Raw genomic sequence first — 15,454 nt, 5'->3', positions numbered from 1 at the left:
GCAGTGGATCCAAGACATGGCTTGTGACCTTCTATCCTGCACCTGCCATTCTGGCGCTGTGGGTGGGTAGTGTTTCTGAGGGTTAGAAGAAGTGGTGGAGCCCTGAGGGCCTTAAAGGGCCTCGGGAAAACCTAGTCCAAATGCCTTGCTGTGCTCATGGGAGACTGGGGCCTCGGGGGACTTTCCCCAAACCCTTGAAGAGTCAGTGGCAGAACTAGGGCTAAAACCCACACACCAGGACTCCAAGGCCAGGCCCTTCTTATACCTCAGGCTCTGGCCTTTTCCCTCAGGCCCAAGAATAAACCCACTTCTGTCACAATGAAGGTTTAAATGAAGAGTTGGAGACTGTATGAAAGGGAAGGAGATGTGGTTAACACAGGAGGGATAAGGTGGAGGAAGCGAAAATGGGAAGAGGAAGAGGAAAGGCAGGAGGAGGAGGAGAGAGGAGGCTTTCCTGATAGAGCTGGAGAAGCAGCAGGCCCCACCAGAGGGAGGTGCAATGGAGTCTGAGAAGATGCAGATGTGCTCCCAGGCTCCTCCCTCTCATTCCACCACCCCTTCCCCCCATCTGGTTACCAACAGATATGAAAAGAAGCTTGGGGTGAGGACAGAGGGGACACAGGGGAGGTGGAAGTATGACAAAACAGTGGTATGGGGAGGAGATGAGTCAAAGAAAGGGTTGGGGGCCGGGGGGCAGGGGTAGAAGAGATGAGCTCAATGAAAGTACAGAATGGCCTACAAGAGCTGGGGTACCCAAGTGGGATGATATGCAGGGACTGGGGAGCAAGCGTCAGTGGTCTGGACGGGCAGAGTGTGGAGCTGGGTAGAGAACGGGAGGGGGAAGGAGGGAGGGGGAAGGAGGGAGGGGAAAACACTGCTGGAGAGGGAGTCTGAGAAGGGAGCTGGAGAGATGGGCTTAACAAGCGGGGGTGCTGAGGGTGGTCGGGTGGGAGACAGGGGGCTGGCAAGAGGAGGGGGATGGCAGAGGCAGGAGGATGGCCACGGGGAAAAGGTGAAGCTAAAGGTGAGATGGTACCAGGATATGAGCCTGGGATGGACTGTGGGATGGTGACAAATGAGCTGGGCATTTGAATGGCTGGGTAGGTAGGGACATGTGCCATGCAGTACCTCCTGTTTGTGTCTTGGCGTGGTTTCTTGCTCCGGCTAGCGGACGTGAGAGAAGGGAAAGGAACCAGCAGGGTAATTAGAGCCAATGGATTAGAGACACCGCAACCAGCCCGGTCCAGTAGGTAGCCCAGAGCTCTCTCATCCAAGCAGCAGAGGCCAGGGAAGCTGGCTGGGCCACCCATGGGGCAATGAGTAGTCAGAAACTGTGTGGCCTCAAGCAGGGAGCTGGCCCAGGTAGGCAAAGAAGAAGGCCGGAGGACTGGAGGCAAAGTGAGCAGGCACACTCAGCAGGTGGGACATGAGGGCTTCTGGGTATTCCTTTTCCTTATGGTCAGCACGTGTGTTCAGGGACCTGTGCTCCCAAGTGGGACTGCATGATGGAAACACACTATACCTGCGTGTGCACAGGCCCATGTGCGTGTGTGTTTGTTTGCACGTCTGGGCGCATAACTCTACGGGTGAGGAGTATACATCTGTGAGTGAATGCATGTGAGTCTGAGGCCATGCGTGTCTGCACGAGTGTGTGCATGGGTATGTGGGAATGGGCCGGACAGCAGAAGGGGACACACTTGTGAGAGTCTGCAGTGACACCCCATCATGCTCTGAGCAGGAAGGGGCCCTGCAGATCCAACTTACAGTCCAAGGGGAAAATTAGGAGTGGGCAAGAGGAGGCCAGAGACTCCTAGGGGACAGAGTGCTCCTCTGGGAAAGCAAGACAAAAGGAGGGGAGGGTGTAGGGTGGGCAGCGTGACCCGACCCCACTGCGGGCAAGGCCCTGAGCATGGTGCATCACATAGCAAGGGTGCTTGGCTACAGCTAGGGGCACCCGAAGGCCAAGGTTGGGGCTAGCCGCCTGATCCCCAGGTATGAGAAAGCCAGGTTCCTACCTTTAGCTCCTTGATCTTAGTGGGGGTCCTGACCTCTCCTTCCTCGGCCTCCGATCGCCGTCCCCCAGACTCGCCATCCTCTTCCTGCTTGTCACCATCAGGTCCTGCATCATGGTTCTCACTGACAGAGGCTGGGCGGGAGAACTCTGCTAAAATAGGCAGAAACAGCTGGTGGCCATGTGAGACATCCCCCAGGTGCGTGGACAGGGGGCCAGCCCTGACACTTGCTCAACCATGCTTGGAGTGGCGCAGACACTTCTGCACCCCAAACATATTGGGGATAAGAAGCCAGTGCCCAGAGTTATGAAGCACCCTTCCCTAGGTCATGCGGACTGCCTCCCTGCCCCAGACCTCCTCCTGATTTCTATGGCCAGGTTCAAATCTCAAATCCATCTCTTCTTGGCTGTGTGACCTTGTGTAAGTTATATAACCTCTCTGGGCCTCAGTTTTCTCACCTATAAACAGTGCTTACTTCAGACAGCTGAGGGGAGGAACAAATAAGATCAGGTATGTAAGTATTTAGAAAAGCAGCTGGCACAGAATGAAACAACTCAATCAATGTTGGCCCACAAATGTTGATTTTTTTTTTATGTTGGCATTGTGGCAGAATACTCACTTGACCATTATTTAGCAATACACAAATATTGTGAGGTTAGCTTTTACTGATGAAAGCTAAAGTCCTGATGTTTGCAAATGATTTAGTTTCTTTATAATTAGGGAAAATTCAAGGGGACTCCTACAATAACATGTTTCTCACTCATTGGCATCCCAAAGTACTTTTCTGAATAGGAAATAAAAATGTGGAATTACAGACTTTACACCAAGCACTGGGCATAACTCATACTATGCCCATGGATTGTGTCTTGGTGGAAAAAAAAAAAAATGGCTGGAAAACACTGAATTAAAATGACTAGAGCACAGATTATCCTTGGGATTGGCCTAGATGAAAAAGGAGCAAATAATCATCCTTTTTACTCATATATATTCACTCTGCGAAGTGCTCATTCATGAACATTATTTCATTTGAGTCACACAATGCTCTGTGTTGATGGCTAGAATGGGAATTATTATCCTCATTTTATAAGGATAAATTGAAACTCTGAGACCTTTCAGTGAATCACGACAAGGACCCAGGCCTACTGGCTTAGAGTCCAGGCTTCCAGTCCCCTTTTGATGAGCCTCACCAACTCTGGGCCAATCTTTGCTGCCCTGCACAATCTGGGCTTCGTTTATCCCCTGGCATAGTAATGAAAGCTGCAGGGAAGAACAGAGGGACAGTACATACCCTCCTTTCCCTTAGCACTCTGCTCTGTGCCCACTAAAGGAGAATATAGAGCTTCCTCAGCCCCAAATGGATCCCAGCAAAACAGCATGTCTTTTGAACATGGCCAGGGAATCCTGGAACAGGTCTCACCTTTATACTTCAGAAAAATACCAAACCAGACTCTTCACCACCACCTGGGAAACTCCTAGGTATCCTTCAAAACCCTATCCAGTTGCCACCCTCTTTGCAAAGACCTGTCTGTCCCTCCTAGACGGAATTAATCTCCCTTGCCTCAAGGCTACTTTCTATTTTTTACATGCTTCGCTCATTGCTTGAATCATATTGAATGCTTACAAACGTACTATGCTATGAGCTCCTCAAAGGAAAGAGCTAAATTTATTATAACATTCGGAAAATATTTGTTAAGCAGAACTAAGTTGCCTAGAGGCCTGCCCCAATGGGAGTATCTACTGTTACCCCACCCAAGTCCCCACCTTCTACCTTTAAGCCATCCTCTATAAGCTTAAAAACAATAATAAATTATTGCTACAATAAACAATAATTTATTATTAGGTATGATTTATTAAGGTCCTACTATGTGCTATGAATTGTTTTGGGTGTCATAGAGGCATTATCACATTTAGTTATCCCCATAACATAGTGAAGTTAGGGATTCTTAATTCTGTAGAAGAGGAAATAGGTACAGGGGAGTTAAGTTGTTCAAGGCGTCCTATGCTTTCATTCTTTTATTTGTGGACTACGTCCTGTGTCCACGGGCGGCTGGTGAGTGTCAAGCCTGAGATATGAAATCAGATCTGCTGAATTCTGAATCTCCTAGTGCTCCATGTGGCTTCTGAACCTCTCCTACAAATTCTGGGGTACAGGGCTCTGGGGAGAGTCCTGGGCCCTGAGAGGCACCAATTTAGTTAGTAGGTCTGGGCCAGGGCCTGGGAATCTTCGTGTTTAACAACTCATGGGTGATTCTGTTGCAGGTGGTCCATGGACCTCATTTATGAGAAGCCCTGGTCTGCTTGATAAAGGACAATGTAGGGCCAATTCTCATTGATGTTAAGTGCACTTGTCAGCCTCAAAAGAATGGGGGCAGGGGAAAATGCCATGTGGTTAGATGGCGATCAGTTCAATGGAACCAAAAGAATGGCTGGGAACAACACCTCCACTTCTGGTCAGGTAAGGCATCACCAGTCCCACATTAAAGTCACAATATATCATTCTCCTGGTATGACAAACTGTGAATTACTAAGCATCTCAGGCAGGGGGCCCAGAAAACCATATGCCTGAACCAGGGACCCCAAAAAGCCATTACTCGGGAAGTCTCGGGAAGTCCAGAGAGTGTCACAGTATCACAGCAGGAGTAATGCCATAGGTTGGAGCTAACACACTGAGAGCTGCCCAAGTGCAGCAGTGCTCTTGGGCCACCATGCCTGGTGCGAATCAACCTGTGATGTGTCTACCACCTGCACAGCTCATTCTGCAGAGCCTGGCATGTCCCCGCCTCCCCTCCAGGTTGGGGCATACCTCCATCAAGGCTGCGGGACATGGTGTACCGTTTGCTGGAGGAACGCTCAAAGAAGGGTGCAGGCCGGTCGATGAGGGCGCTGGCCTGGCGAGTCTGTGCCTGGGTCCTCCCACTATACCGGAACTTGGAGCCCATCACCAGGAAGCCCTTCGGTGGGGGTTCTGGGGATACCAGCCTGCAGTGGAGGGATGAAAGTGAGGAGGGGGGATCAGAGCTGCATTGCCAGGTCGAAGGCTGGACCACTGTCGGCCTTTCATTCCACTGTCCCACTAGCTATGACAACTCTAAGTGGTCCAGGAGGAGAGAGGCTTGGGAAAGAGGAGGAGGGCCTTTCCTAGGGTCCCTACAAGTTCCTCCTCCTGCTCTCCCTGCTCACAAAACACAGACATCACCCACACATACACTCACGGCTTTTGTCTCATCCCCAGTTACCGCAGCCCAGGGTCAGGCTCACCGGAAGAACGTGTGGTGCTCGATGCAGACCTTCCACAGTCTCTTGGCCGACCGGTGGTTTGGGAGCTTAAAGCCAATCGTGCTCTCAAACTGCTCATACTACAACACCAAGTAGGGCAGGTTAGAAGCAAGACCTGGGCGTACTCTACCACCCGTCCATCCTTTCTTCCTTCCTGAATCTCTTCTCTGGCATATGTGACTCTGGCTTATTCATTCGTTTATTCATTCATTTACTCAGTAAGGTGGATTAAGCTCTTCATCTGTGACAGGTCTGGTACTAAGCAACAGAGACACCATGGTGACCAAGACAGAGGATTCTAGGGAGAGGGGGTGCTCTGATAATAAGTAAACAAGATCATTTCAGATACTGAAAAGGTCATGAAGGGAATGAATTGAGATGTGTGATGTGACTGAGAATACCTGTGTAAGCGAGGGGGTCGGCTACTACTTTAGAAAGGGTGATTGGGGAATGCCCTCTAAATAGGTGATTTTTGAGCAGAGATCTGAAGGATGCGGAAGGAACCAGCTATCTGAGAAGGTAGGGAAGAGAATTTCAGGTATAGGGAAGATCAAAAGCGAAGGGCCCAGGGCGAGAAAGAGCTTGCTTATTCAAGGATTTCAGAGAAGGCCAAAGGGGTATGGAGCAGTTGGGCAGAGATATGTGAGAGAGGCAGGTGGCCAGAAGGAGTTGGACTTGAGCCCCAAGGCTAAAGAGAGCACTTAAAAGATTTAAGCAAGGAGTAGGAGCGGGGGTGTATATCTGACATGATCTGATGAAAAGGACTTTTAAGCTCTTAAGCAGCTATGAGGAAAACGGCCTGGAGTGACAATGGAGGCAGAGAGACCAGCGCGAAGAATATTGTAGAGATGTAGATGAGAGCTGATAGCTGGTGTAGTGGAAAGAGAAGAAGCAGATGGGTTCACATTTATTCTAGAGGTAGAACCAAATGGACCTTTTGGTGGGTGAGATGTGGAGGCTGGACATATACATGTTGGCACGGGTATGTCTATGTGTATCTTAGTTTGTGTACTACATGTAAGCAAATGTAAGGATATGGACATGTATTCATCAATCTGTGAAACCTAAATGCATGTGGTTATCTTTACATGTGTGCTCGCGTGTGTGTGTGTGTGTGTGTGTGTGTGTGTGTGTGTGTGTGCAGGCAGGCACATACCTAAGATGTCAAGTCTATGGAGAGAGCCCCAGCAGAATAGGGATGTTCCCCTTCTCAGCACCCCAGCATCCCTGTCCCTATATCCCAGGCCCAGCTGCCAGGGTCCTCTCCATTCTAGTCAATTCCAGTGAGGAGGAGGGGTTCCTAAGGCACTCACCTCCCCAGGCCGGATCTTGATGTAGAAGTTACTCCTCTTGTAGGAGATCTTGAGAATCTTGGGCCAAGCAAAGCGGTTGATTCTCAGCCGGTCCCGGTAGATAAGCAGACCATTGGCACAGACTCCTAACATAATGTCAATGCCCTCAGAGTCCTGCATGAGAAGGGACCATGGAACAGAAGGCTTGGACGCCACACTTGGGGGCAGCCTGCCACCCACCCCAAATCCCTCCCTGACCTCTGCTTATAAATGAGCCTTCAGGAGCAGGGGGACTTAGAGCCTCCATGCTGGAGTTCCACTGACCAATCCCTCACATAGTCATTCAGTCATTCACCCTTCCATTTTGTCACTTATTCACCCATCCACTTGTTCTATCATCCTCTCTGTTAATCACTCAAGAACTTATTCACTCAGCAAACATTTAATTTAATCATACATATTTGGTGTTAGATCATGTGCCACATGCTCAGGGATAGAGAAATAAATTAAGGCCTTGTCTTTCTCTCATGATGCTCCCAATCTAGTAGTGGCACAAACAGGTTCATAAATATAATACAAAGAGAAAAGGATAAAGATTATAGGAAAATAAAGGGTTATGGAACTTCAAAGAATGAGAAATGAGAATAAAAAGGCTTCAGGTTGTCAGGAACAGAGGGTCTGGCATACTGAGCCCTCAAGAAAGACCTGGCAGATAGATCATCGGGGGCACCCTCAGAGGCTAGAGGGACCTCTGGACCCAGTGGTACCTTAGCATGGTGCAGGTCTACTCCGTACATGGAAAGCTTCTTGGCATTCTCCAGGAAGTGAATTTCTGCTTCTCCTGGGGTCATTCCCCTACGGGAAAGAAAGTGATCACAGGTGTCTGTGGGAAAGGCCCAGGCCTGAATCTTGCTACCTGAAGGTGGCCACAATCAGAACCTGTGATTCTAGGAAGGCAAATGTTCTGGAGTGGGCATATGGCCGGGCCTCACCCAGTGCCTGCTCTCTGCTCTCAGCACAGGATGGCGCACTCCCATACCCCACTTCAGTCCACCAAACCCCCGTCTCCTGCCAAAGCTCAAGTCCAATCTTGTTTCTTCCAGGAAGCACTCAAGGGCTGAACTGGGAGTCAGGATTTTTTCCTCATTCTGCCAGTGAGTTAATTGCGAGCTATAAATTCTTTTCCTCCATGACTGCGAAGCCACTATGGATGACTTTGTTCATTATAATCACCCAGGGGCCTCTAAATTACTACCCACATAAGATATTTATCTCAAATTATTATATCAGAAGCCATTTAATCTCCCCTGAGGAACAGGTGTACATTCTTCCTTCTGAAAATAAGAGTTATGTAATCCAAGTTCTTTCTTTGCTTTGGCTGTCAAGAAACCACACATTGTACACTTAGTTGCAGCTAACATTTATTGAGTCCTATGTGTGGTTACCATTCCAAGCATTTCACATGTCTGAACTCACTGAATCCTCAAAACAATTCTATAAAGTAAGTATCATTATTCCCATTTTACAGATAAGAAGCTATGTCACAGAGAGGTTGAATAACTTGCCTAAGAACGCACAGTTATTAAGTAGCAAAGTCAGGATTCGAATTCAGACAATGTGGCTCCAGAGTTTGTATTCCCAACCGCTACACTTATATCTGTCTCAGATCCTCTGGGCCTCGGTTTGTTCTGCTCTGTCCACCTCAGTGAGCTATCATGTGGGACATCTGGACACTAGCTGTCAATGTGCTCTAAGTCAAAAGAGCTGTTAAAGTTAAAAGGATGGCCATTAGCATTTCTCCAGCCCACATGGATCTGAACTTCTTTCTTTGAATCATAGGCTGCCTCCAAGATATTACAGATTCAGTTCCAGGCCACTGCAATGAAGCGAATATCACAATAAAGCAAGTCACACACATTTTTTGTTTTTCCAGTGCATATAAAAGTTATGGTTACACTATATTGTAGTCTACTAAGTGTGAAATAGCAAACTGTATGTAACTTAATTAAAAATACTGCATGGCTACAAAAATACTAACCATCATCTGACTTTCAGCAAGTCATAATCTTGCTGGTGGAGAGTCTAACCTTCAGTTTGTAGAAAAAAAAATGCAGTATCTGTGAAGTGCAATAAAACGAGGTATGCCTGTATTTTGACTCACGCAAATCCCTAACACATCTTATTACCTACAAAAGGGATGACAAAGGGATGGCAAGCAGGCCATCACTCCCTAGTCCTGAGCTAGGAAGCCTGACACTGCTATCTAACTGTACAGCTTGAATATCCTACTCAACACAATACGACAAAAGCCACTGCTAACCAATAAGAGTTGGCGTGCAAGTCTCAGGGAGACTCATTTGCCACCCGGACCTAGCATCCATCACACCCCAGCAGACTTGCTTCCCCACATATACGACCCCTCCATATCTGGCCCTGGTCTCCTCTCCTGATGCAGCCCCCAGGACACAACTATCCTCATTCCTTCTATCCTCATTAGCAATGAGATAACATCACCATACCCCCTCCCATATGCACAGCACTTTATAGTTTATAACGCACTTCAACATCGTGGACCACATTGGGTTCCCATAACACACTTGGACTTGGAGCCCAAAGCACTTCTAGCTCGAAAGAACCCTAGAGACCATTTAGTTCCAGGTTTTCCTCCCAGAGGGTGGTGGGCTTTTGGAATTGGGGCAGAGGCATTTTGGTTGTTAGTGACTGGGGGGTGTTATGGGCCCAGGGATGCCAAACATCTTGCACAATGAATCCCTTGCCCTAAATACCAGTAGCTGAGAAACACTGATAATCGAAGTCCGTACATATACCAATGAAAAACAGAGCTGACAGGTTAAATAGCCAATCCATAACTGCGCATCTAGTTAATTATCTCCTAATACCTGGAACAAGGTGCTTTCCTCTGCATGATCAGCTAGTCAACCCCTGAAGGCACAGAGAGCAACAATAATAGCCAACACAAAGTGTGTCCTTAATATGTGCCATTTAATGCTCCCCAAAACCCTCTGAAAGGGGTTTTATTAGTGCCCACATTGAACAGATGAGGAAACTAAAGGAGAAGGATGTGCAACGACCTGTCCAAGATCTCCTGGTAAAACAACGACATAGCTAGAAGGTGAACCCAGGCAGTCCAGCTTTAGAACTTTATGCTCTCGAACTGTATGCCACGATCAAGACGTCAGGACGCCTACCCAGGGACACATAATAATTATTATTATTTCCAGTAGGCAGATAAAGAGACTGATTCTCAGAAGCCAGGGATGGGGAATTCTCACACTCATATAGGAGCTTAGAACCTGAGGTCCCAAGAGGTCATTTAAGGTCACACAGCTAGTTACTATCACTCCCGTCTGATGAGATGATTTGCCCTCAGATTTGCATCTCAAATTAGCAGCAGAGCAAGGCGGGGTACTTACAGCACAGCATCTTGGGGGCCTAGTGGGGAAGGTCCCAGGATCCGGGGAAGGCCGCGGGCGGAGACCCTCTCACCTGTACGTCTTGTGCAGCTCCATGATCCTCTCCTCTAGCTCTCGGGTCTGGTTAGGGGCGAAGCGGAGCTCGCTGACATAGTTGCCCACGTGCTCCTCAGCATCATAGTCGCCCAGCTCGGCCTGCACAGCGTAGGAGCCCAGCAGGGCATGCGTGACAAAGGAGCAAGGCAGCCGGCCTGTGATGATGTCCGCCCGCAGCTGCAGGCACAGGTAGTATCTGGAGATAGGGGAGAGTGGGCATGGGCACAGGGACTCCCCCCACCAGGTACCCCCAGGCACAACTGCCCACCGATCCATCAGAATGAAGCTGATCGACCCTCAGCTCAGTAGAAAAGGCACAATTCTAGACACTGGCATTTCACATATTAATAATTTGGGCGTGTCTGATGAGATGGTTTTGCATCATCTCATATGACTTTAAGCATTTTTGCTCATGGCTAAGTTTGAGAGATTTTTCCTACTGTGGGAGCATTTTCAATTTCTAATTCATTTTCAAGCTAAATAGGACGACTTTGGCTGTTTTTTTTCCACATGTCATATATTTTTGTTTATACAATGAATGTATTCTTATTGCAGAAAAAAATGTAAACTTTAGAGGTAACCCTAAATTTCCTCTTGATGTCTATCCTCAGGCCCACTCTCCTCCCCAGGAGGTCATCCCTGTTATCTGTGGCGTTCTAGACCTCTTTCCTCCATGGACATATAGCAATGCATGTGGTTTTGATTCGTGGGTGTTTCTGATATGTACATGGTATCAAATCCTGCATCCGATTCTACAGCCTGCTCTTTCACACCCAACTATGCGCCTTGGAGCCCTTCCCAGGTTAGCGCATGAGACCTGACCTCATTCATTTTAACCTCTGTACAGCACGTCCACAGCCCGGACGGACGCGTCTGCCAGTGTTTTCTCAACACTTTTTATTTTGCCTCTAGGTCTCAGTGAATTGTCTAAAAATAAATTGGTTTAAAAAAAAAAAAAACATTTCCAACCACTAGGCTTTTATGCACACTTGGATGATTTTACAATTTTTAGAACCACTTAAAACCATTTTTATTGCGTTTTTGGTTATAGTGTATTAAAAAATTTTTTCAGTCCATTCTCGACCAGTGATGCTTCCTTGTCCATTTTGCTGTGTTTCACTATTTTTCTTTCAATTGCCTGTTTCTTTTTCTTTTAAGTGGCTTTTACTTAATATAATATTTACTGCTTGCGATATTATTTTGCAGTCTGAAGGGAAGCTCTGGCAAAAAGTACATGCAGCCTCAGTGTGTGCTCGGGGTTAAGGCACAGGCAACTCAAACATCACAGGCACCAAGGGTGGACATATGGGCATTTTGTTCAAGTCTAAAAATTTGGAAATCACTGCCAAACACTCCAACTAATATTTCATTTCAATCCATTTGTCATTTTGACCAGTTTATTTGGGCCTGAATATTTTTGACTACATCGCCCCATCCCCTGGGGCCATCCATGCTGGGTAAGGCTAACTTCCCTCCTGGGGTCCCTGGAAGCCTGAGGCCCAGGGACTGGAACAAACAGGAGAGGCACCAGTGAGCAAGACCAGAGGGATGGGAGCTGAGCTAGTCTGAAGCTCTCGGCCCTCTTGGAAATGGAGCTCCTATCTTGCTGCTGAATCTTGGCTCCAAGCCAACCTCCGGGCTAATGAGGCCAAGCCTTTTGCCCAATCTATTCCAGAGACAACTGTCTTATCTCCCAAGGCCGAAGTTGGCATCTTGACCTTGGACCCTTGCCTGGCAAACAGGAAGCTGAATTAAGGAGGGACCCAATGGGAGAGAGGGGCTGTCTCAGCACCTCCCCTCCTATAGGAATAACCCCAAGCCCACTTATTGTTGGTGGGTATGAAGAGCCTAGCACTTGAATGATACAGTCCCAGGATATCATGAAGTGAGACTACCTCTATGGAAGGGATTTGGATAAAGAAAAAGGCCTCTCCCTATTCTGGTTTACAGAGGCAAGATGAGCCCCATTGAAGCTCTCATCCTGAAGGGTGCTTTGCACTTCCTTCCGGTCTTCAAGGCACATTGTTCACTGGCCTTGAGGCACATGTAATCCATGTGCACCCTAGCAGCCGGGCTTGCCCCCATGGAAGCGGTCACATGCCTCATCTGACCCCCACATACCTGATGCGCGCACAGAACAGCACACAGGACCAAATTCCCACATGCAGAGGCATCTGCATTCAACTCTCACCTTATCCCCAAAGTCGAAAACTGGTGGTCGACCCAGCGCATCAGATCTTCAGATGTATTTGGCTGGTCCACCCAGAGACGACCCATACCACATTTTTTTTAAAAGTCTGAATTAATTGCTAACATTTAAAAATTGTGGTTTTTTACTTTCAAAACTCTAGCTCCACTTCAACGATCAGGCCCAATTCCCATGTGGCCGTGATTGCCCACGCTGAACTGTTTTAGATGGCATCTGTCCTCTTGAATTCACATTGGCCCCCACTGATCCCTGCAACACCTCTCCTCTGAAGTCAAGAACCAGCCGCCATCGACCACTGTGTTTGCGTCACTTTCTCTCGCACTGAGCCAGCCTCCTTTGTTTATGCCATCTGCCTGGCCTCAGTAGGCATCTAAGTTTGCAGCTTCCATCACATACCACTCCACGTCTCCCACGGCCAGCACACCTGCCCCTTCCCTCCACAGCCCTCACCTTGTGATGTCTTCTGTCAGCTGAGCAGGATCAGGGGGGTAGAATTTGACTGTGAAGGCAAAATTCCAGGGGCTGCCTAAGAGAAGAAGGTAGGGGAAAGATCAGAAAGGCCCCATCACCCCAGTGGGTGATGAACCATACATACTATTAGCAATTTTCAAAGTCTTCTCATATCTATAATCTCAAGACAATCCAATCAGAGAGTATGGAACATTATTCCCACTTGACGGCTGAGAAAACTGAGGCCCAGGTTAAGAAATTTGTGAACAAGATAGAAAAGAAACCAATGGTGCACGCCAGACACACTGTTAATTACTTTACAAACATGGCTTCATTGCAAAAACAACCCTATGAGTAAACCCTATGATTACCCCCATTTTGCAAATGAGGACACTGAGGCCCAGTCAGTCAAGTGGCCAACCCGAGATCACCTAGCTAGGAAGTGGCGATGCTGCCGTTCAGACTCAGGCCACCTGGCTCCAGAGCCCATGTTCGCTCCTCTACACCAAAGTTTATGCCATAAGATGTTAATGAGAAGACAAGAAATCTAGAAAGTATCACATTAAACAGGTTTCGGACTTCTCACAGCCCTGACTCTGCCATTGTAAATTGTACCTCTTTAAAAGGGACATGTGATCAAGAGTTTCTAAAACTTATTTGACCTGCTGTATCCATTTTTTATAAGGCAGATTAATGTTCCCTGAAACACTTTGAAAAACTCTGCTCTATACCATTTTAACTCCATCTCAGATGACAGAATTGGATTATAAATAAGACCTAAAAGGCAAATATGATGGATTAAAAGCAACAAAGAACATTTCATAGGGATGTTAACCTCCATATTTAGATATGAAAAATTAATGGTACATATATAGAAGGCAGAGAGAAATAAAGCCTGGGGTTGTAGCTAGAAACAAGCTCTGCAAGGCAAGAGAAGGGATGATCACTTAAGAAAGGGAGAAACTCTTGGTGGTGGGGAGATGGGGAAAGAGACAGAGAGGAGGTGCTGATGAAAGGCTACAATCCCGAACGATGGTGAGACCACCACCGGGATATTTCTAGCTTCATGCTCTAAAAAGGCCCCTGACAAAGTGAGAAAGCAAGGCCCATCCAGGGCTAAGCAATGGTCATGAAGGGCGGGAGGCCATGCTGTCACTACCATCCTCGTCCCTGTGGTCATCATGATCTTCACCGTATAGGTGTCATGTCTCCAACACTTACTAAGTGCTGGTCCCTTGGTTTGCTAAGAACGTTGCATGCACGTAGAGGAATTTAACCTTCATAATGATCCTGAGGTTGACTTTCCTTTATACAGATGATGATTTTGAGAGGTTAAGCCATCTCCCAGGGTCGCTCAGCTAGTCAGCAGTAGAAAACATGGGTCTAACCTCTGGTCATCTGACCTCAGAACCCAGGCTCCTGACCACAGCTGACTCCTTGGAAAAAGCAGCCTCAAGGGGAAACAGTCCCTGTCTCAGAAATAGCAACGACAATAATGAGTAACAGCAACAACTAATACATACTGGATACTACTTGTGAAGGTACTGTTTTAGGTGTTGTATATATAATAACTCATTTAATCCTTACAACAACCCTAACAGTAAGTATTGTCATTACTCCCACTTTACAGATGAGACTGTAGCACAGGACAGTTAAATTACATGAGAAGTAATAATGGAGTCAGGAATCAAATCCAGACAGGCTGGCTTCACTGTCTCTCCTTTTAACCATCACGCCATACTGCTTAAGGGAAGCAACGACTGTGTGCCACAGCTACTGTCCACAGATGCGTCATTTAACTGTCACCTCCACCTTGTAAGGCAGGAATCACTAATCCACTTGCCAAGGAGAAGCGAGAGTGCAGAGAGGCGGGGGAGTTGCTTCCAGTGCCCTAGGTGATGGGCACAGAGATTTGGGAGGAAGTATAGCCAACTCTGAAGCCCAAGACACAAGAACTTGTGGTGTCTCCTTCAGTCTTTCTTTGACTGTCTCAAAGAAAGAGAGTAAAAAAATTGCTCCATGGGGGTTCTATAAAACAGAGCTGGAATGAAAGGGTGAAAGTTACAGGGGTGGGGACACAGACTGTGGCTCTATTGAAGGAGAGGTAGCACTGCTCCCGACTCCCATCCCAGAGGAGGGAGCTGAGACTCCACAATGCTGACAGCTGCTTCTCTCTTTACCAAGCTCCTGGTCCTTCTCAAATACAATGCATTGCATGTGTTCTGATCCTTTTAGGCATGAGAACCAGGCCTCCCAGCCAGGCTGAGGCTCCTAAGGACAGCCTGAAGCCCAGGCATCGGACCCTGTCGGCTCTAGAGGCGTGTGCTGTGTGCCTGCCTCTTTGTCTCCAACTGACAGGAGCTACAGGAAAATTCCTCGAGCCCCCTCCCCCCATCCCACAGAGTCAGCAGGCATCCTTGGGCCCAGCTGCCTGCTGTCATGGCAACAGGCTCCACTATAGCTTTTTAGCCCTGGGACCAGAGAGTCCAAGCAAGAGAGAGGGTTGCCTAGGATCCAGGTCTTCACCTACTGCTTGGCTCCTGGCTGAGGCCACTTACCTCCACCTTCTGCATTTGAAGGCTACCCTAACCTCTCCCCAACACAAAGGACAGGTTGTCAGCCTGCTCATCTGCCTTCACCCCAGGCCTTGAAAAGAGTGTAGGATGGTGCTGGGAAACCAGGGCT

At 47.8% G+C, this 15,454-nt stretch overlaps 1 protein-coding gene across 1 annotated transcript in view; it reads right to left on the bottom strand.

Annotated features, from left to right (window-relative positions):
* Positions 1–15,454, bottom strand: part of EPB41L1 (erythrocyte membrane protein band 4.1 like 1) — a 54,267-nt gene that overhangs the window by 33,837 nt on the left and 4,976 nt on the right. Inside the window, exons 4-10 of the mRNA XM_023534447.1 lie at positions 12,770–12,845; positions 10,088–10,306; positions 7,348–7,435; positions 6,602–6,754; positions 5,271–5,368; positions 4,816–4,991; positions 2,016–2,164 (exon numbers count right to left, since the gene is read on the bottom strand). Of these exons, the coding sequence (XP_023390215.1) occupies positions 2,016–2,164; positions 4,816–4,991; positions 5,271–5,368; positions 6,602–6,754; positions 7,348–7,435; positions 10,088–10,306; positions 12,770–12,845 (959 nt within the window). The remainder of the gene's footprint in view (positions 1–2,015; positions 2,165–4,815; positions 4,992–5,270; positions 5,369–6,601; positions 6,755–7,347; positions 7,436–10,087; positions 10,307–12,769; positions 12,846–15,454) is intronic.

This window comes from Pteropus vampyrus, unplaced genomic scaffold (assembly GCF_000151845.1).
Source record: "Pteropus vampyrus isolate Shadow unplaced genomic scaffold, Pvam_2.0 Scaffold125, whole genome shotgun sequence".
Taxonomy (NCBI): domain Eukaryota; kingdom Metazoa; phylum Chordata; class Mammalia; order Chiroptera; family Pteropodidae; genus Pteropus; species Pteropus vampyrus.
Note: the sequence above shows the minus strand (reverse complement) of the source record. Positions and strands in the feature narration are given on the sequence as shown.